The 19,544-nt window shown below is 44.4% G+C and overlaps 1 protein-coding gene across 2 annotated transcripts in view; it reads left to right on the forward strand.

Moving 5' to 3' along the window:
• DNAH9 (dynein axonemal heavy chain 9) overlaps positions 1-19,544 on the forward strand; it is a 515,733-nt gene that overhangs the window by 397,478 nt on the left and 98,711 nt on the right. For both annotated transcript variants that reach the window (XM_059732606.1, XM_059732607.1), the window contains 3 exons: positions 1,379-1,572; positions 15,825-15,973; positions 18,715-18,842. In XM_059732606.1, the coding sequence (XP_059588589.1) occupies positions 1,379-1,572; positions 15,825-15,973; positions 18,715-18,842 (471 nt within the window). The remainder of the gene's footprint in view (positions 1-1,378; positions 1,573-15,824; positions 15,974-18,714; positions 18,843-19,544) is intronic.

Genomic DNA, 19,544 nt, shown 5'->3' on the forward strand with positions numbered 1-19,544 from the left:
TGGGGATCACCTCCCCTGCCTGGCAGGAGTTGGTGAGTGCAGGGCTTTTTTTTTTTTTCCAAAGAGCCAGGATGCTGGGGCTGGGCAGAGAAGCCATTGATGGGGCTGGGAGAGTGGGCAGGGGTTGTGGGGCATTCAGGGGGACTGGGGGAGCAGGGAGGAGATGGGGCCTGGTGGGGGTCCCCCCAATGTCCCCTCCCCCCTCCTCCAGCCCTGCCCCCTACTTACTGGCATGGAGCCCAGGTCCAGCTCCCTGCGGTGGCAAGTGGGAACTGCCTGAATCTCCAAATCTTTTTCCAAATCAATTTGGAGGTTTTGGCAGGTCATCTCAGGACTGTTAAACAGAAAATGTTAATGTCGAAAGTATGGAACATAAATGTAGTCAGAGGAGGGTTGGCGGTATTGCTCTTTGCTTGCAGTCAGATACAGATCTTAAAATGTCTGTAAAATAACCACTTAGGGTGCCTATACACATGCTCCAACACATTCTGATTAAAATGCATCAGAGCAGACTCAATTAATTGAGTCTACTGGAGCGTTCTAATTAAAAACCCAGGATGCTGCAGCATCTCATGTATTCAGCATCCCATGTTTCAAAATGGCTGCAGGAATGCTTTAACTAAAGCTCATCAAACAAATTTTAGTTAAAGTACCCCCTAGGCCATTTTGAAATGTGGGATGCTGAATACAAGAGATGCTGCAGCGTTAATTAGAGCAGCTTCTGAGAGCTGCTCTAATTAAAATGCCCGCTCCCTGCTAACCCAATGCACGTGTATAGCCACCTTTAAATTCTTCCCTGCTGTGTGCCTGCTGATATGGGAAGATGTTCATGCTTTTTGCACAATGGCCTCTACTGATTCTCATTTCTGGATAATGTGTTGGGAAGCAAAGAAGTGAGAGCCAGGAGTAGAACTCAGGCACCCTGGCTCACATGCTACTGCTTTAATCCAGTAATTCTCAGCCAAGGCATTTTGGCATCCTGTGGTGCAGTGAAAGCCTTTTTAGGGTGCTATGGGGTGCAACAAAATATTAGCATTGTTAGGTGTGCAAATGTCTACATGATTCACAAGATAAACTCAAAGATATCAAATAGGAAACCATACTGTCAAAAATATTTTGATCTATTGTGGTCTTTTGAGTTATTTGCAGCAGAACATTTGCTATATTATTTTTCTGTAGTTAAAAAAAAAAAAAATCTTGAAAATTAAGAGCTGACATTGTCCAAGGTGTTCCTTAAGTCTAACGAATGGTACCTTGAATCTAAAAAGTTTGAGAACCACTACTTTAACCATTGAAAAATGGCAAAACTTTTATAGCTAGTAGCTGTAATAAATGTTTCAGAATCTCAGTTATTAAGTAGTTTACTAAACTTTTCCAGGCTCTGACATCCATGGAGGAGTTCCGGAATTTAGATCGGGATATTGAAGGGTCTGCTAAACGCTGGAAAAAATTTGTAGAATCTGAATGTCCTGAAAAGGAGAAGTTCCCTCAGGAGTGGAAGAACAAGTCAGCTCTGCAGCGACTGTGCATAATGAGAGCCATTCGGCCTGACCGCATGACATATGCTGTCCGGTGAGAGATTTATAATGCTATCATCTAGAAGATTACTATTTGATAGTGTAATCAGGAAATGAGGGGTGCAGGATTGCCAACCCCACTGTGTCAAAAATCATAAGACAAAGTCTTAAAAATCAAGAGATTTGAAATGTCAATTATGAGATGCTATTTTGGAAGTATGTGTGTGTATGTGTGGAGGGGAGTTAGTATGTGTGTGTATGTGTGGGGGGTTTGGAGCCTGGAGAGGCGGGGTCACCATACACCCTGGCAGGATGCAGGGTACTGTGGGTCAGGAGTGAGGGGCGGCAGCAGGGCTGGGGAGTGTTGGAAGTAAGGAGCACACACGCACACACCAGCAGTCACCCACGGCTCTGTTGCATGACTCACCCCAACCCAGGGCTACATTCACTTCAGCCCCTGCCCCACTCCCTCCCTTACCAGGGGTCCTCGATCTGCTCCCCCACCCCTTCCTTCTCCCCCTGCCTCTTCCCCTCCATAGACTTTATCAGCTTGGCATGCTCTACATGCTCCAGAAGAAAAAATCCCGAGAATTGATCTCTATCAGGAGATCATGAGTCAGAGTTAATTTAACTTGGAAATTAGGAGTCTTGTGATTTTTTTCATGAGAGTTGGCATTACTGAGAGTGACTCACAAAATGTGTCTGCATTTATTTATACTAAGAATTCCACAAAATGTCTTGTTCTAAAAGATTATTTAGCATCTTACAGCATCTAATGAAGTGAGCTGTTATTCATGAAAACATATACATCTCTGATTCAGTTAGTCTGTGAGGTGCACCTCTAACCTACTTTCTGAAAAAAAACTTGTAACGACCTAAATAAATAATCTTTAACTGTGCGGTGGAGGTCACACATTCTATTTAGTCAAAAACCTCTTCTCAGGAAACCTGTTTCATTAAGATACCTGTCAAGGAACCAGTTCAACCCTAATGACACTTAATGGCAATAATTTCAGCTTAAATAGATTTAAGCATGTGTGGTCAAAAATTAGGTAACCTCATACAGGTATTTCATATCCACTCATGTCTTGAAAATTTAAGAATAAGTAGGTCTGGCAGTAACAAACAGCATAATTAATTTTAATTTCTATTAGATAATAAAATGGTTTATGTCCACTCTTCCATTAGATCCTGGAGTTGGAGATGCCTTGTAGTATTGATTCTTGCTGGAAAATATAACATTTATGTGATGCTGCTTCTGAAAGTTGTAGTTCAACTGTATAATGAAGATAATTAGAAAAATCTAAAATTAATGTAGGCTTGAGAAAGCAATCCATATGTATGTATGTTCTGGGAAAACAGACATTCTTTCACTCTGAGGACTTGTACTTTATATGTTGTTGTCTTCCAAGATCTGATATTTTAAAATGTCTCCCACCCAAAAGACTCTCAACTAGCCTTATACAAGTAATCAATCCCATATAAACTATAACTAGCAAATTATATGTTGCTCAATTTAGGAATTATGTGAGAAGCAAGGATTTCTTAGGGTTATATCTTCTATTGGCATTGCCAGGAGATAGTTTGACAAGATTTTGAATTCAAGGTATTCTTCTTCAGGTCTGAGGAGTTAAAAGCCAGCACAGCATAGTAAAAAAACAGTTGAAAGAGGAGGGAGAGAAATTCCCAAGGGTAGGAGATAAGCAGACAAGGTTCTTTGGGTAAATGCGATATCTTTTATTAGACCAACTAAATAGTTGGAAAAAATGTTTTTTTGGCAGCTGTCAGGAACAAATACTCTTATTAAGGCAAAGCGGGGAGAGAGTTTGTTGGTGTTTGTGTTGGGAGACAAACACTTAGCAGAAGAAAAGATTCATAGATTCATAGACTTTAGGGCTGGAAGGGACCTCGGAAGATCATCGAGTCCAGCCCCCTGCCCAAAGGGCAGGAATTCAGCTGGGGTCATAGGATCCCAGCAAGATGAGCATCCAGTTTGCTTTTGAAGGTGTTCAATGAAGGCGCTTGAACCACCTCCGGTGGCAGGTTGTTCCAGACCTTGGGGGCTCGGACAGTAAAGAAATTCTTCCTTATGTCCAGCCTAAAACGGTCTTGTAGTAGTTTATGACCATTCGAACTAGTCATCATCCCTTGGGGTGCTCTGGTGAACAAACGTTCCCCCAGATACTGGTGGTCACCCCTGATAAACTTATAGGTGGCCATCAGATCACCCCTGAGCCTGCGCTTTTCCAGGCTAAAGAGCCCCAGGGCTCTCAGCCTGTCATCGTAGGGTCTGCTTCCCTGACCTCTGATCATGCGCGTGGCTCTTCTCTGGACTCTCTCAAGCTTCTCCACATCCTTTTTGAATTGTGGAGCCCAAAACTGGACGCAGTACTCCAGCTGCGGCCTCACCAAGGCCAAGTACAAGGGGAGAATGACGTCCCGGGATTTGCTTGAGAAGCATCTATGGATGCAAGCCAGCGTTTTGGTCGCTTTACTAGCTGCAGCATCGCATTGCAGGCTCATGTTCATCTTGTGGTAAATGATGACCCCCCCAAGTCTCTTTCTTCCATAGTGCTAGCCAACAGCACTGCCGAGCCTATAAGGATGCTGCGGGTTTTTCTTCCCAAGGTGGAGAACCTTGCATTTATCGGCGTTGAACACCATCAGATTCTCGTCTGCCCACTTGCTGAGCCTGTCCAGGTCAGGCTGGATCACCCGCCTGTCTTCTGGTGTGGATGCTTTTCCCCAAAGTTTGGTGTCATTGGCAAACTTGGCCAGTCCGCTTCTGACTCCAGTGTCCACATCATTAATGAAGATGTTGAACAGTATGGGTCCAAGGACAGAGCCTTGGGGGACCCCACTGGTCACAGGACACCACGATGAGTGACTTCCATCAATTACTACCCTCTGGGTCCGACCCCGGAGCCAATTTTCCAGCCAGTAGATCGTGGAGGACCCAAGGCGACAATTGGCCAGTTTCTCTAAGAGGTGATTATGGGAAACCAGGTCCAAGGCTTTTTTGAAGTCAAGATATATGACATCAATCTCTTCTCCCTTGTCCAGGTGATAGGTCACCTGGTTGTAGAAGGAAATGAGATTGGTCAAGCAAGACCTACCTGCAACAAACCCGTGCTGGCTATCCCTTAAGATGTTGGCGTCGGCCAGTCCATTAAGGATGGCCTCTTTAATAAACTTTTCTAAGATCTTCCCCGGGATAGAAGTCAGGCTGATGGGCCTATAGTTAGCTGGATCCACTTTCCTCCCTTTCTTGAAGATAGGCACCACATTGGCCTTCTTCCAGTCTTCGGGCACTACACCAGACCACCAAGAGTTTTCAAAGATCTGTGCTAGAGGCTGGGCTATGATGCTCGCCAGCTCCTTGAGTACCCTGGGGTGAAGATTGTCAGGGCCAGCTGACTTGAAGGTATCCAGCTTCTCAAGATGTTCCTTCACGAAGTCAGCATCAATGGAGGGCAGGGGATCACCCTCACCTGGACTTCCCTGTCCCGTAGTGGGCATGGGTGTCCCATGGGACTGATGAAAGACCGCCGCAAAGTACCTATTTAATAGGTTGGCTTTTTCCTGGGCGTCAGTTGTCAGTTGCCCCATCTGGTTCAGCAGGGGTCCAACGTTGCCCCTGCTTTTCCTCCGGCTCCCCACATATCTGAAAAAGGACTTTTTATCGTCCTTGATGCTCAAAGCTAGTTGGAGTTCAGTTGCAGCCTTGGCTTTCCTGGTATGCTCCCTACAGGACCGGACCAGTGCAGAATAATCCTCCTTGGAGGTGACTCCCATCCTCCATCCTTTGTAGGCCTTTCTTTTTAGCCTCAGGAGGTCTGCTAGGTCCCTGGAGAGCCAGGGGGGCTGCTATGCCCTCTTGCTGCCTTTCCTCCGAGATGGAATAGACTTAGTTTGTGCATTGAGTATCGCTCCCTGGAGGAGCAACCGCTCTTCTTGAACTCCCCTTTCTCCATGGTCATGGTCCCTTAGGACCTCTCTGACAAGCCTCCTGAGCTTGTCAAAGTCAGCTTTCCTGAAGTCAAGGACTTCTGTGTTGCTGACTGACTTGCCAGCTTTTCGGCGGATGGTGAAGGTGATCAGCTCATGGTCGCTGTCACCCAGCTTCCCATCGATAACTAGGTCACCAACTAGGTCATCCCCAGTAACCAGTACCAGGTCGAACAGCGCTTTGCCTCTTGTTGGCCCATAGACTTCTTGAGTCAGGTAGAGGTCATCCACGCACGAGAGGAAGCTTTGCAACCGCTCAGATTTTGCTGAGCAATCCTCCCACGAGATGTCCGGGTAATTGAAGTAACCCATGACAACCATGGTCCTGGAACATGCGGCCTCAGCCAGTTCCCAGGCAAACTCCTGGTCAAGCTCAGGACTTTGGGTGGGAGGTCTGTAGTAGACTCCCACCATTGTGTCCCCTGTGCCGTGTTCCCCACGGATTTTAACCCAGAGGGTCTCCAGCCGTCCACCCTGGTCACCAATATCGGCTTGCAGTGACGTGTAGCTTTCCTTAACGTAGAGAGCTACGCCCCCGCCCCTTTTATCTACACGATCCCTCCTGTACAGGGTATAGCCATCTATACCCGTGGTCCAGTCATGGGTGGAGTCCCACCAGGTCTCCGTTATCCCTATGACATCATAATTATTTGCATTGAGCAGGAGGATGAGTTCCTCCTGCTTATTCCCCAAGCTCCTGGCATTTGTGTACAGGCAGGCAAGTGTCCCCTGGGGGGCTCCTTCCTTGCCCACAGATTTTGCCAGGGCTGGGGCAGGGGTGGGCTCCCTTAAGTGCCTTTGACCTGCTGGCTTTGCAAGGATTGCTCAGCGGGCCAGCAGTGGCGGTAGTGCCCCTGTCCCCCAGCGGGCTTAGTTTAAAGCCCGGTGGAGCAGGTCAGCCAGTCTGGCTGAGAAGAGCCTCCTCCCTAGGGGAGAGAGGTGGAGGCCATTTCTTCCCAGCAGCTCGCTGCCTCTCTCACCAAAGAGCAGGCTGTGGTCATGAAAGCCAAAGCCTTCCCGACGACACCAGCGCTGCAGTCTTTGGTTGACCACGTGGATCCTCCTCTCCCAACTAAAAGAAGGTGATTATTTGAAGATCATGATCTGTCAATAAGAAGGAGGGTCATTTAACCTGTACACTAACGTCCCACACCACAAAGGCAAAGCTGCCTGCCTGAAATACCTAGAAGAACACAGAATATACCTAAATTTGCATAAAACATATTGCACAAATCATCCACTTTATCTTCATCCAAAACTTCACTTTCAACAGTTGTCACTTTTTCCAAATTGTGGGCAAACCTGTGAACATAAAGATAGCCCTTCAGTATGCTAACAACCTCATGACTTAGCTGGAGGAAAAAATGGCAGAAAGCTGCACCATGAAAACTGCATCATATCTGTATTATGTAGGTGATATTTTTATTGTCTGGACTGAACACCTGGACTCATTTATTGACTTCCACCACAGGTTTAACAACTATCACCACAAAATCAACTTTCCCTAGAACACTCCTACAGCAAGATCAACTTTCTAATACCACCATCCACATCTGGGATAGTACTGCACAAACCACCATATACAAACAACCCAAGATCACTATATTTATGTCCACAGAAATCATCCGAAGCACACCAAAAACAGCCATAATCTATAGCTCCCACCTCATCTATTATGAGGAGAACAGTCATGATTCCCACCTGTCTAGCCTCAAATGTTTCTTTATACAATAGAGACACTCCAGTAGAGAAACAGACCATACATTTGAAACAGCTATCCAAATACCCCTCAGTAACCTGCTACAATACAAGAACCCCCTTGTGACCACAAACTCACCCTACACTGGAACTGATCAGAAGAATCAACCACAGCCTATACTCCAAGAAGACCAGACCCTGAGAGAAATACTACCAGCCCTTCCACTCCCAGCTTTCAAACAGCCTCTTAACCCTGCTCAATTTATCATCCAAATCAAGCTCTTCAGTGCCCAGCAAGACATCAAGTGGGACACCACCTTGCCTCAGCAATAAATGCTTAATCTGTCAACATATCTCCACTGCTGCTACAATCAACACCCCACTATAAAAAACACCATCAGAACCCATGGTTCTTTCACATGCCTATCTCAAAATATTATATATCTGATTCAATGTACCAAATATGCTCATGGCAACAACATGAGTGAAACTAAATAACAACTACACACCAGAATTAATTCTCACAGAAAAAATATAGAGGACAAAGACCCACATACACCATTTGGATCACATTTCTCACAGAACAACCACTCCCCATTTGACTTCACTATCCTCATGCTCAAAGGGTATCTACATACCTTACATGAACTTGGGAACAAAAATTCAGAAGCTATCCGGACACTAAAAACCACTGATACAGGATACCCTTGCTATTCATGGGTTCGGCATTCATGGTTTCAAATATTCGCGAATGACAAACCCACGTTTTAAATACACTTTATACACTTGCACTAGCTCCCAAGGAGTTTTTGTTTGCTGCCGCTAGGCTCCCGCTGCCACTACACTCCTGCTGTCACCGCCTTCACCGTGCCTTCCCCCCACCAGCCACTGGGGGCATTGCATTCATGAACAAGACAACGTTCATGAATGCAGTGCCTTATTTGCAGATTTCACCATTCACAAAGAATACAAGAACATATCCCCCACATATGGCGACGGTCACCTGTACTAGTTTTATAGCATATAATAAGCTACCTAATTCATGAATTCTTCCTACACATTAAAATCTGATAATTCCACTCCTGTCTTTTGAGAGGCCTTGATCTCCTAGCTTGCCCAAACCATCATGGCTACAACAACACGAAAACAATCTATTTAGGAGTTACTTTTTGTTGTATTGATATATAGCCTAGAACAAGGAGGCCAGCACACTGAAGGGGGCTTCCATTGTTGACTCCAATAGAGGTCAAGTCACAAAACAGGATAAATGCAATATTGGTCCTCATGCAAATGATGTCCATCTGTTAACCAACTGTTAATAAACACCAATAATTATGCTAATTAGGGATACCAACTGTTAGAACTGAACTCAAATTCTGAATATGTAAACAGTAAATTTATGAATGGTTCAGACTCCAAAATAACCAAGGCACTCCTGCTATTAGGAAGTGGTCCACTATTTAAGCTTGAAATTTGGCCAGCTAAGCTTGGTACAAAATGAAACAAGTAGCCAAGGCTGGGTGTCCCTCAGGCTTCTATAGGAAATTCACTAGCAGTGAAGAAATAAAGAAATTCAATAAAACAGCTATATAAAAAGAGCACAATTATTCACAAATATTAACAACTGCTAAACAGATTTGATATTAAATACCCCAGCATAGGAACTCTTGAGCAGGCTGAGCCTTCTGGCTTCTCTTCAGTAGGAGTGGGCAGTAACAGCAATTGCCTAATAACCCTAGCACTTAGATATATTCACTCTCACAGTGCATTCATCTCACTCAAACACTTTCAGAGGACTTGCTTTCTCAAAACCTTTTCACCACCACAAACAGTAATGCAAATAGGAACAGAAATACCAACACAAATATCACTAGCACCCAAACTCCCAAACCTATCATTACACACACATACATAGGGGAATCTCAAACCACTAATATCAGGAATATTACCACACAGGAATATTACCTATTTCTAGTCATTCCTGAGATGAACACTCTGGTAAGTATGTGTTATCATACAATCCTTACCCCACACACTCTTAAGACCTTTCCCAGCTGAGTTTCTCCAGCCAGGACAGAAACTAGGTTCTCATACCTCAAAAAGGAGAGGATATACTTTACCTATCCAGGTAAGTATGCAGAACCCCATAAATCTTTTGACCCCTCAGGTTCTCTGGCCATATGCTCAACTCAAGGTTGCTACCCACAGTAAGCTGTAACCTCCACTTGAGGGTAGATTCTCTGAGGAGACTTTCGTGCATCTGTAGTCTATCGGTCACAACGATGCTTCAGAGCTGACGAGCACAGCTCCCTGCAACACTTCACAGCATTTCCCAGTGGCAAAGAATGCAGATCTCTGGCAACTTGGTCACCCCATACATCTAAACCAATCAAATCACTCACTCGCTTGTCAATCATACATCATTTATCCGAACTGATACTCTTTCACAGGCTAAACAGTCACATCTTCAGTCAGTTCAGGCATGTTCCAACAGTATTTCCTGCCTAAACTTTGGCCTTAGTGCACATGATAATTATATGTAATCAGGTCACTGACGTCATGTAAGTTAAAAGTTCAAGATTTTTAGAAGACTCTTGGTCAAGATGCCATTGTACATGCCTGGACAAGTTCATACACTAAGTAACATACTAAGTAGAATTCTCCATAATGCAAACAACATACCTAAAGGACAAAATAAACAGGAGAGACAATGGAAGCCAAAACTCCCCCAACACTACAGCCATGGGAACTATCACATGGTGATACTGTTGCCATCCTAACCATTTTCTCTGCTCCCTCTTTTCTAGTAATTTGTAACGATCTCAAATATATACTGGGAGGGATTTTCTGAAATTTATCTCAGGCCAAAAGATATATATATATATATATTTAGAAAGATTAGAATAAAATCAGCTGTGCTATTTCCAAATTTATATGACTACAATAAAATAATTTCCTCCATATATTGCAATAGAAATATTTGCATTCATATAAGTCAAACCTTCAAGTTCCATGTTGTCTGGTTGTTCTTCAAGAAAAGGGAAAAGAAATGAAGTCTAAAGAAATCATCTAAGTAATAGTAGAGTTCAAGACATGTAAAACTGGCCTGCTAGTGTAAATTAATTTTTTCTTTGCCTTGGAACTCTTTGCAGCATTGGACATGCACAAATAGGTTTATGGTGGGAGAGCATAGTTAGCCCACAGCTACCTGCACTCTCCAGCCACCATGCCGGCACTCCCAGGTCTTAAATGCTCCAGGAATTCAGTCATTCCCAGGCATTCTGAGTGCTCTGGGAATTCCCATTTCTGGGGCATGCAGGATCAGGCCTGTCAAGCCCTGGAAGCATCTGCTGGGATTTCCTTTTTAAGATTCCCCACACATGCATCGAAACTCTGGGGTGGTCCTGCGGCTAATCAGCTTATTGGTGGCCCCAGCCCAGGGACTACACCAGAGTGTCCAACTTTATCCAGTGCAGTCCCATAGAGTGTCTGTCTGTCTCCTTTGTGGTCTCCAGGGTGCATCTCTGGGTGTGTCTACACATGAAATTAATGTGATGCAATAAACTCTAGTGCATACCATGCCAGAGTTTGTTGCTCCTGGGCATCACGTTTACACATGCACCCAGAACCACAGCATGTTGAGCCAGGTCAGAGCAGCCCTGGCTGGCAGGTAGCCCTGGAGGGTCAGCTCACCAGCCCAGGGCTGCTCTGACCCAGCTCACTGTGCTGCGGAGGGGCTGCCTGGGGTACAAGGGTGCTCCCATGTGGGACTAGCTGGCAGGCAGCCCCCGCACTGAAACACCTTCATACCATAGCCAGCCCTGTTAGGGTCTACACATGTGTTGCAACATGCTAAATAATTCTGCCATAGGATCGTACTTGTGTTTACAAGTACTAACCTGTGGCAGAGTTAATTAGTTTACTGCAGCGTAACAGGGTTTCACATGTGGATGCCGAGATATTTACTGCAAAGCTAATTTGGCAGTTCTGCAGTAAACACCTTGCGTAGATTCACCCAGCTCATTGAATCATCGTTTCTCTCCAGCTTTGTTTCCTCCTGCCTTCTCCCTCCCATCCATACACACATATCTCTCTCTTGGCTGACCAGGAGGACAGCTTTAAAGGGAACACTATAGAAAAGACTGGATAATGCCTCACTGTGGTATGGCAGAGTGATATGCTGAGAAGTCATAGAGATGCAGGTTCAAAGCTCTATGGGAGAAGGGGACCTAGAAGCTGTGTCCTACTGGGTGTGTCTACTCAAGATGCTACGTCACCATAGCAATGAGCTACTGTGCCGTAGCTTGTTGGTATGGCAACATAGCGTTGCTGCGCACGAACCATGACACCAACGCTGCTGCACAATAGCAATGAGATACTGCTCAATAGCTCATTTCTACTGTGCAGTAGTAGCTAAAAATAACCATGCAGCAATGGGACTGCACATTAACACCAGTTATTGCGCGGTCTTTTATTACTTGCTTAACAGTTCCTAAATGGCTGCACAGTAACAACTGCATAGTCAGCTGCTCACGTAGTGTAGTGTAGTGGCCACTGGGTATGAGATGTGGGAAGGCTCTTCTCCTTTATCTAATACTTACTAACCATGCATTTTTGCCAGGCAGAATTATGTGACTTAGGTATGTCCAATACAGGAACATACATATCCATGTACCTGCCAGTAGGCCTACCAAGCACATGTGTATGCTGATGTATCCACACTGCACAAGAAGTAGTCACAAACTATGCATAAGTGCCAGAAATGCCACTCTAAGGGTGTATCTACACGAGACGCTTTACTGCACAGTAGACTAATCTTCTGCACAGTAAGGCATCACTAGGTAACTGTGTGCTGAACTACTGAGCAGTAAAATAGGCTAATGTGCAGTATATCTGCTACCTGTATTTACAGGTAGTAGATTTACTATGCATGGTCTAATGTGCAGTAATGCCTGCATAGATGCTGACTGAGAACAAATTTACTCCCAGGGGGCCAGCCTCCTGCAAGGGGCAGAGCTGGGAGTCCTTCCAGCCATGGGGCAGAGTTTAACCCCATGGCTTTAGCAGTTCCTGGCTGGCCTTTAGATCCCTAGCTTGACCTCTGGGGCCTGGGCCAGCTGATGCCTGCTCCTGGCTCCTGTGTGCTGGTGTGTTGGCCACATGCTGGCTGCAGCAGTACTGCAGAACCCCAGCCTAACCCCCAGGTTTGTGTTAGCTACTCCCTGGCCCCTGGGCACTATGTCCCTGTGCTGTGAGCATGTGCTAGTGTTAGGCCCCAACTCAAGTCTGGGTTCGTGCCCGGTATGCAAAGGCCAATAAAGATACCAGGGGTGAAAGTATAAAAAAGATTTATTGCTAGCAATAAAAGGTGCAAGCGGAATAATTTCACAAGACAAGCACACACATATTCAATACTGAGCCCCTTATATACAAGAGTTGAATCTTCATAAGCATCCTTGTTTGCTAATTGGTTATAAAGGAGTGACGCAAGGAGTTCTTTACTGAGCATGTCTCTATACCTGTGTTTTAGCTATGTATCTCATTAACATACATATATGTTTCATTAGCCTATATCTTCCCCGCCTAGGGGTGTGATTTTTAGTATTATAATGAGCTCTTTGTTCCAGTAACTCTGATTCTGTTTTTTTGTTTTCAAGCTTCCTCTATCTAAGACTGTCTGCTCCTTATCATTGCAGATGGGCATTCGACACATAACATTCACTTTTGCTTAGGCTTTGCATAGTAGTTTCTAGGTCAAACCTTACACTAGCTCCAGCAACCCTGCAGACCACTGGCCTGACACTCAGGACCTGTGCCTGCAGCTGCCTGGCCCCTGGGCAGCACCCCACTTTGCTATGGGTACATGCCCGGACCTGATGGCACCCGGAGTCCCTGTCAGCCAGAGTCTGCCCCCTGCCAGAGTAAACCTGCCCCCTGGCACCCAGGGAGCTGCATCCAGAACTGGCAGCTCCCCCTGTCTGCTGCAGGAGTTCAGAGCAGGGCAGGAGCAGGCATAGATCTGATTAATCCTATAGGCTAGGGACAGATATTCAAAAAGCCTGAGCCTGAATTGATTCAATCTTATCAGGTTACTCTAACCTGGCTAGGCTAAATCAGTTTGGTAACCACACACACATTCCAGAAATGCAGGCACATGCCTACAGTGGCTCAGGCTAGAAACCAGAGGTGGGGGGGTAAAGCAGCCCTCCCTTCCTTCTACAGCATTGAGCTGAGGGGCAGGGTGGCCAGGCCCTGGTAGGACCTGTGATTAGCCCAGCAGGGAACTGATAACAGTGTTTATGACCCTTAAGTCAGTGTTTATCACTCCATTAAGAAAAAAACAGAGGGACATTGCCAGCTACCTGTTGATTCTTCCTGATGATACTACCAATATGTGGTCTGCTAGCTAATACAAAGACAACTCCTCAACAAGGCAGAGGCGGGGCGTGTTTGCTGCTTAGCAGGGAGTGTTAAGGGGAAGGGGGGAGCATCCTGCAAGTCTCTGGAGCTGCAGCCAGGGAGCAGAGGAGGGGCCAGCCCTGCTGTGGAGCAGAGAGCCCCACCCAGCCCAGAAAGCATGCCAGGGTGCTGGGGGAGTCTGATTTATCTTAAACCAGCAAGGGGTCTAGCACAGACATTGCATAAACCAGTTTGAGCCAAATCAGTTAAGTCTGATACTGCATTCAACCAGGTTTCTTAAACCAGTTTCAGCCATTTTCAAACTGCTTTATGCGTACTGAACATCTGTTCTGTTACAGGTTTAAACCAGGTTCTGATCACTTAAATGGGTGTATGTGTAATGTCTGTCACTAGCTGTAAGGAGCAAATCCACTCCCAACAGGGTGTATATGTAGATGCCTTCCCAAGGCTGGTTTACCATGCAGTAAATTACTGTGCAGTAAATCTAAATAGTATTAATTACATATATAGACACACCCATGAAGATGTAAAAATGCCACTTAGGTGCATACAAGATAATAGAATTCCACCCTTAGGTATTCTAGAACAAATGGGCAATTTTATCCATTATGACACTGAAAATAATACCTATTTACTTACTGAGTGTATTTTAACCCTCCATTTACCACAAAAGAGCCCTTCTATGTTACATAGTTGAGTTACTTTCTGTGCAGTTAACTGCCTTTTCATTTCTGAACAATAATATGCATGGTTTCTACTGTGTGTATGCATTCCTTACCAGCAAGAAAATGAGGCTTCACTTCACATGGAAAAGGTGTAAAATAAAAATGAAAAGACATGAAGTGCACAAACTGGTGATATCATGTGGGGCAAGCAGAAAGACTGTTGTGGGGTGGGACTGGAAATTATCAAATTTGGGACAGAAGGTAGAAATCAGGAGAGAAAAAGGGGTGAGGGAGGAAATTGTGTGTCTGTTTGTGTGTGTGAAAAGGAAAAAAAAAAAGCAGGTAGATAAACTAAGGACTAGGGAAGCCAATGACAAGATGGCAAAAATAGCCAGATACTGTTCTACCTATGGGATGCCTATGGACATTAACACCTAAATGCAATCGTAGTCAGTCCATCTTGCTCTAATCTCTGAAAAAAAAGTTAACACAAAAGGCCATGGGTCCTTCTCTTTACTGCTTTTTGTGACTTAGTTTTAAAGACTAAGATGAGGGCATTTTACAAAAGTGGACATTTTGACAGTCTTTCACATAAGTGCCCTGTGCTGGAAAGTTACAGGGCTGTAGATTCAAGCTATCTCTGGTTGCGTCTACATGAGACATTGACTGCAGTAGTCATGAGCTATTGTGCAGTCAGCATCATGAAAAAGCCATTTAGCAACACTGCTGCACACTAGCTCCAGTTACTGGGCAGTCGTTCAGTACTTGTTTATACAAGTGCTACATGACTACGCAGTAATGACTGCGTAGCCAGTGTCTCATGTAGACATGGCCTCTGGGTACAGGAGGCACATCTAAAGTCTTTGGCTACATATCAGGGTTGACTGAGGTATAAGCAGTCAGTCTTAGTGATTCCTGCTAAGACAGGTGCTTATCAAAGTGAAAGCCAATGTCAAATTTGGGTATCAGTTCAAGTTCTACAACATCAGGCCAAAGGCCGAGACAGGGTTGTGGTCAAATCAAACAGTCAATCCAAGGCATTAACAAGGTCTAACTGGAATCAGAGCAGAAGGGTACTAAGTAGCTAAATCAAGTAATGCTGCTGATGGGCAAGGCTCTGCAGGAAGTTGGGAGAGTTTTATAGCCCTCCAATCATGTGCTTTCAGCACATTGGGTATACGCTGAGCTGGAGTTGGTGACTGGCCCGCCATCTGGTAGGCCTGTGGTCTGGACTTCTACCTATGAGTACTAGAGTTCCAGGTTCAAATCATAGGGATCCTGATATTGCTGCTTCCTGGGTAGTGCCTAAACAAATGTTTTATCTATTAGTGTAAAACATTGTAGGCCTGCTCTCTTCACCCTGCATCTAACACCTTCTAGTTATGAGTTTTGTGCAGCAACATTTTAGGGTACTTACCCTTGTCCAGGTACAAGTATACTATACAGTGCTGCGCACCTTCCCACCCAGAACATGCATGTACATATATGTATGTATGTATGTTGTTGTTTTTGGCAGGGATTTTGTTGACGAAACGCTTGGGAGTAAATATACAATAGGAAGATATCTGGATTTTGCAATATCCTATGAGGAGTCAGGACCTGCAACCCCAGTGTTCTTTATCCTGTCCCCTGGTGTTGATCCTCTGAAGGATGTGGAGAAACAAGGTAAACAAATGATGCATCCCAATGGGCAACAGCATTATTTTATTATTGTTTATCTTCTATGTCTTTATCTTGGCATGAAACTACTTACCTTGCTCTTGTTTCCATATGGAAAAACTTAAAAACAGATAATGATGGGAGAATGTGTTTTATAATGTTGTGAATGTTCACCTAAAATTTAGTTTGAACTTGTATCTTCCATACATTATCTAGAACATCAGTAATGTCCACACTGCTGTGGCTTGAGTTTTTCTCATACAACCTATAATTTACATAGAGTATTAATATTATCACCAATAGCTAAAAATAATAACTTTTCCTATAACATTTTCCCAGAAAGAATTTCCAATATTTGATCTCTGCTCTGTAAGCAGTGAAGGCTAGTGCAATCTGCTCATTACAGAACGAAAGGAGCTTCTATGAAGATGCTCCATTTGATAAAACATTGCTTTCAGTAACATCCTGGACTGCTGCAGTCTGTATATGTTCTCGAAAGCTTCTGACCATGAACGATTCTCATTCTGTTGTCTTAGATCAGTTGGATTCAGAAACTGTCTTAACCCTTAAGGTATTTTTATCCTTGAAGGCACAGTAGCAAGGTAAAGCACGAGTTAGGTTCCCTGGAGATAGCTATTGGCACCCCTGCCTGTGATAAAAGCTGTCCTCAAATCATTGTGGTTAGTTCCTTCTAGATTTTGGTAGGAAAAGGCATTCTCTGCACCCCACCCCCCCACCCCAGCCATCATGCCAGCTCAGCTCTGGATTGCAGTCATGTTAATCAGATCTGATCCTTTCTCCTTTTTGGACCTACCTTCCTGTGTATGTGCCATTTAGGTATATAAAACAAAATAGCATTTAGGTCTAAGTGGTTATTGGCAGAGTAGAGCATGGAACTTGGTTCTCATAAGTCCTAAGCTAGCATCTATCACATCCTTCTCTGTAGCTTTAAAGCCTACTGATAAATGGCCCACCTGAAATAGCTATAACCCTTCAGAGTCTTGGAGAATTATGCATTGCTAATTGATGGTATTATGTGCTTTGACACTAGGAAAGAGGAAATGATAATTTTCTGTACTGAGTGGCTGCATCGACGTGAGATGCTGACTGCACAGTCGTTACTGCACACTCATTTAGTACTTGTATAAATAAGTGCTAAATGACTGCTCAGTAACTGGAGTTACTGCATAGTAGCATTGCTGAATGGCTTTTTCATGATACTGACTGTAGCTTGTTAGTACTTTGTAGTTGCATTGCATCATGCTTCCTGCCATGCAACACTACTGCACAGTCTGCATCCCATGTAAAAAATGTGAAGAGTGATTTGGGTACAACATTACTAATGCATGTTGTAAACTGCTACCCGTTAGGATCAGTCAGAGAGACTCCCTCTTAGATTCAGTTCTGACAAGCTGTATAGAAAAAGATATATGCTTTGGGCTACAGTCAGGCCAAAGAGGTTTTATAACAGGTAAGGGACAATCTAAACACCACAGTAATTCTCTGTTGTGAAAGCAGTGGTAACTAAAATGAACATCACATCTTTATGTCTGATGTTCACTATGGTGACTATTTTCTGTAAATTGCCAATGGATTTTTTTTGGTGTAACTGAGGTCACATTTGTGTTGAAGGCTGAGGGCTTACTGGCTTGTGTTGTCTGAGAATATATCTGTCTTCCTGAGTTACAGGAACTGAGTTACAGAAACTGGGTACAAAGACATATCCAGTGGGTGCATCTATATGGGTGCTCAACTGTACAGTTGTTACTGCACAGTTCCAGCAGTGCATGGGTCATTTCTCACCCTACTGTGTAGTAGCATCGGTGTCATAGTTTCTATCCACCGATGCTATGTAGCCATAGTGATGAGCTATATCACTGTAGCTCGTTGCTATGGAGATGTAGCATCTCGTGTAGACACTCCCAGTGTGCAATCCTCCCTCCAGAACAGCCCTTCCTATGAGGACCTGCTGTTGCCACAGAGAGCACAGAAATAATATATGATGTACAGCACAAGACACCAGCACTAATTTCATTTCAGCTACCTTTTAAGAAATGAAAGTAACCTAAAAACATTGCTAGTTATATTGTGGATTGGCAGACTGAATTTCTCCACTAAATGTATGGTTCAAAGCTTATTTAATCAGCAGGAAATTACTTTAATTTAATATAATTTAAAGTGCATTTTAATACAAGGTTACAGGGGAGTAATATTTTTAAATAAAGCTGTTTTTCAATAATCACCCTTTGTGTTAGTGGGCACGTTTACATGTGCGCTTTGATGCTCAGTAGATGATTTTGCTGTGCATTAAAGCATCACGTAAAAAGTGACATTACACTAATGCTCAATAAAACAGTCTACTATGCATTAAACATCACTAAAAAGCATGCAAACATGCTAATGCACATTAGTGCAGCCTAATGTGCATTAATTTAGTACCTCACATTGGAGGTACTAAATTTAATGTGCTTTAGAAAAGGCATATTAATGGACATGTAGATGTGCCCAGTGTCATACTTCAATTAAAGGTAGTTTAGAAGAAGCTAGTGCTGTTTTCAATGCCTTGATAAAGAGTGCTTTAGAAATAAGATAATTATTCCATAAAATATGATGGGTATTTTCTAAAGAAGTCTTGATAAGCATGAACTGTGCCTTGTTCTTACTGTGAGAAATCAACTATACACCCCTTTCTGGTAAAAAAAAAAAAAAAAAAAAAAAAGGCTACATTTTTTGCATTTTTCTTTTAGGGAAGAAACTGGGTTACACGTTTGACAACAGGAATTTCCACAATGTTTCCCTTGGACAGGGTCAAGAAGTAGTAGCAGAGCAAGCCCTAGACCTAGCTGCAAAGGAGGGTCATTGGGTTATCCTTCAGGTATGTACTCTTCAGAATAATTCTCACTTTTAGAAGTAGGCCAAATCATGCCAAGGGCAGATGTGGCATGGGCATATTGAGCTGATTCTACTAATTCTGGCTTGGCTATCAGCTGCCTCTGCAGCTTTCATTGCTATTGGCTGTTCCAGATGCAATGGCAACAGGTAAATGAGTATGGAGATGCACATCCTTGTAGAGTAGCTTCTTCAAACCACAGGCACATCCTTTGAGGGAAACCTGCACAGCATCTCTGTGCTTTCTTTCTTTTGTGAATAAATGAAAGCCTTTGTGCTCCAGAACTGTCATTTAAGTGCCTTTCACCAGCTCTCACTTCACTTTATTGAGGGGAGCAGGCAAGGATGGAGCCCCGTGCCTCCCACCCATTCTGGTCTTGCTCCCTACTTCCCTCTTGCTGCTGGAGTCCAGGCCCGCTTCCCTCACTCCCCCCCCCCCCAAGGGTGGGGAGAAGCCGGGCTGCTCTGGCGGGGGGGGGCAGTGGGCCCGGGCCAACCCGGCAGCAGACGGGGGCAGGAGGAGTGGGCTCAGGGCCAGGACAGGGGAGGGAGATGAGGCAGGAGTGGGCCTGGGCCTGAGGGGAGGAGGAGGCCCACTCTTCCCCTTGCCCCGATGCTGCTGCATTGCCCTGAGCTCCTTCTCCCCCCCCCCCAGCGGTGGGCCCACTCCTCCCACCACCCTCCCTCC

Source organism: Alligator mississippiensis, chromosome 8, assembly GCF_030867095.1.
Source record: "Alligator mississippiensis isolate rAllMis1 chromosome 8, rAllMis1, whole genome shotgun sequence".
NCBI classification, from domain to species: domain Eukaryota; kingdom Metazoa; phylum Chordata; order Crocodylia; family Alligatoridae; genus Alligator; species Alligator mississippiensis.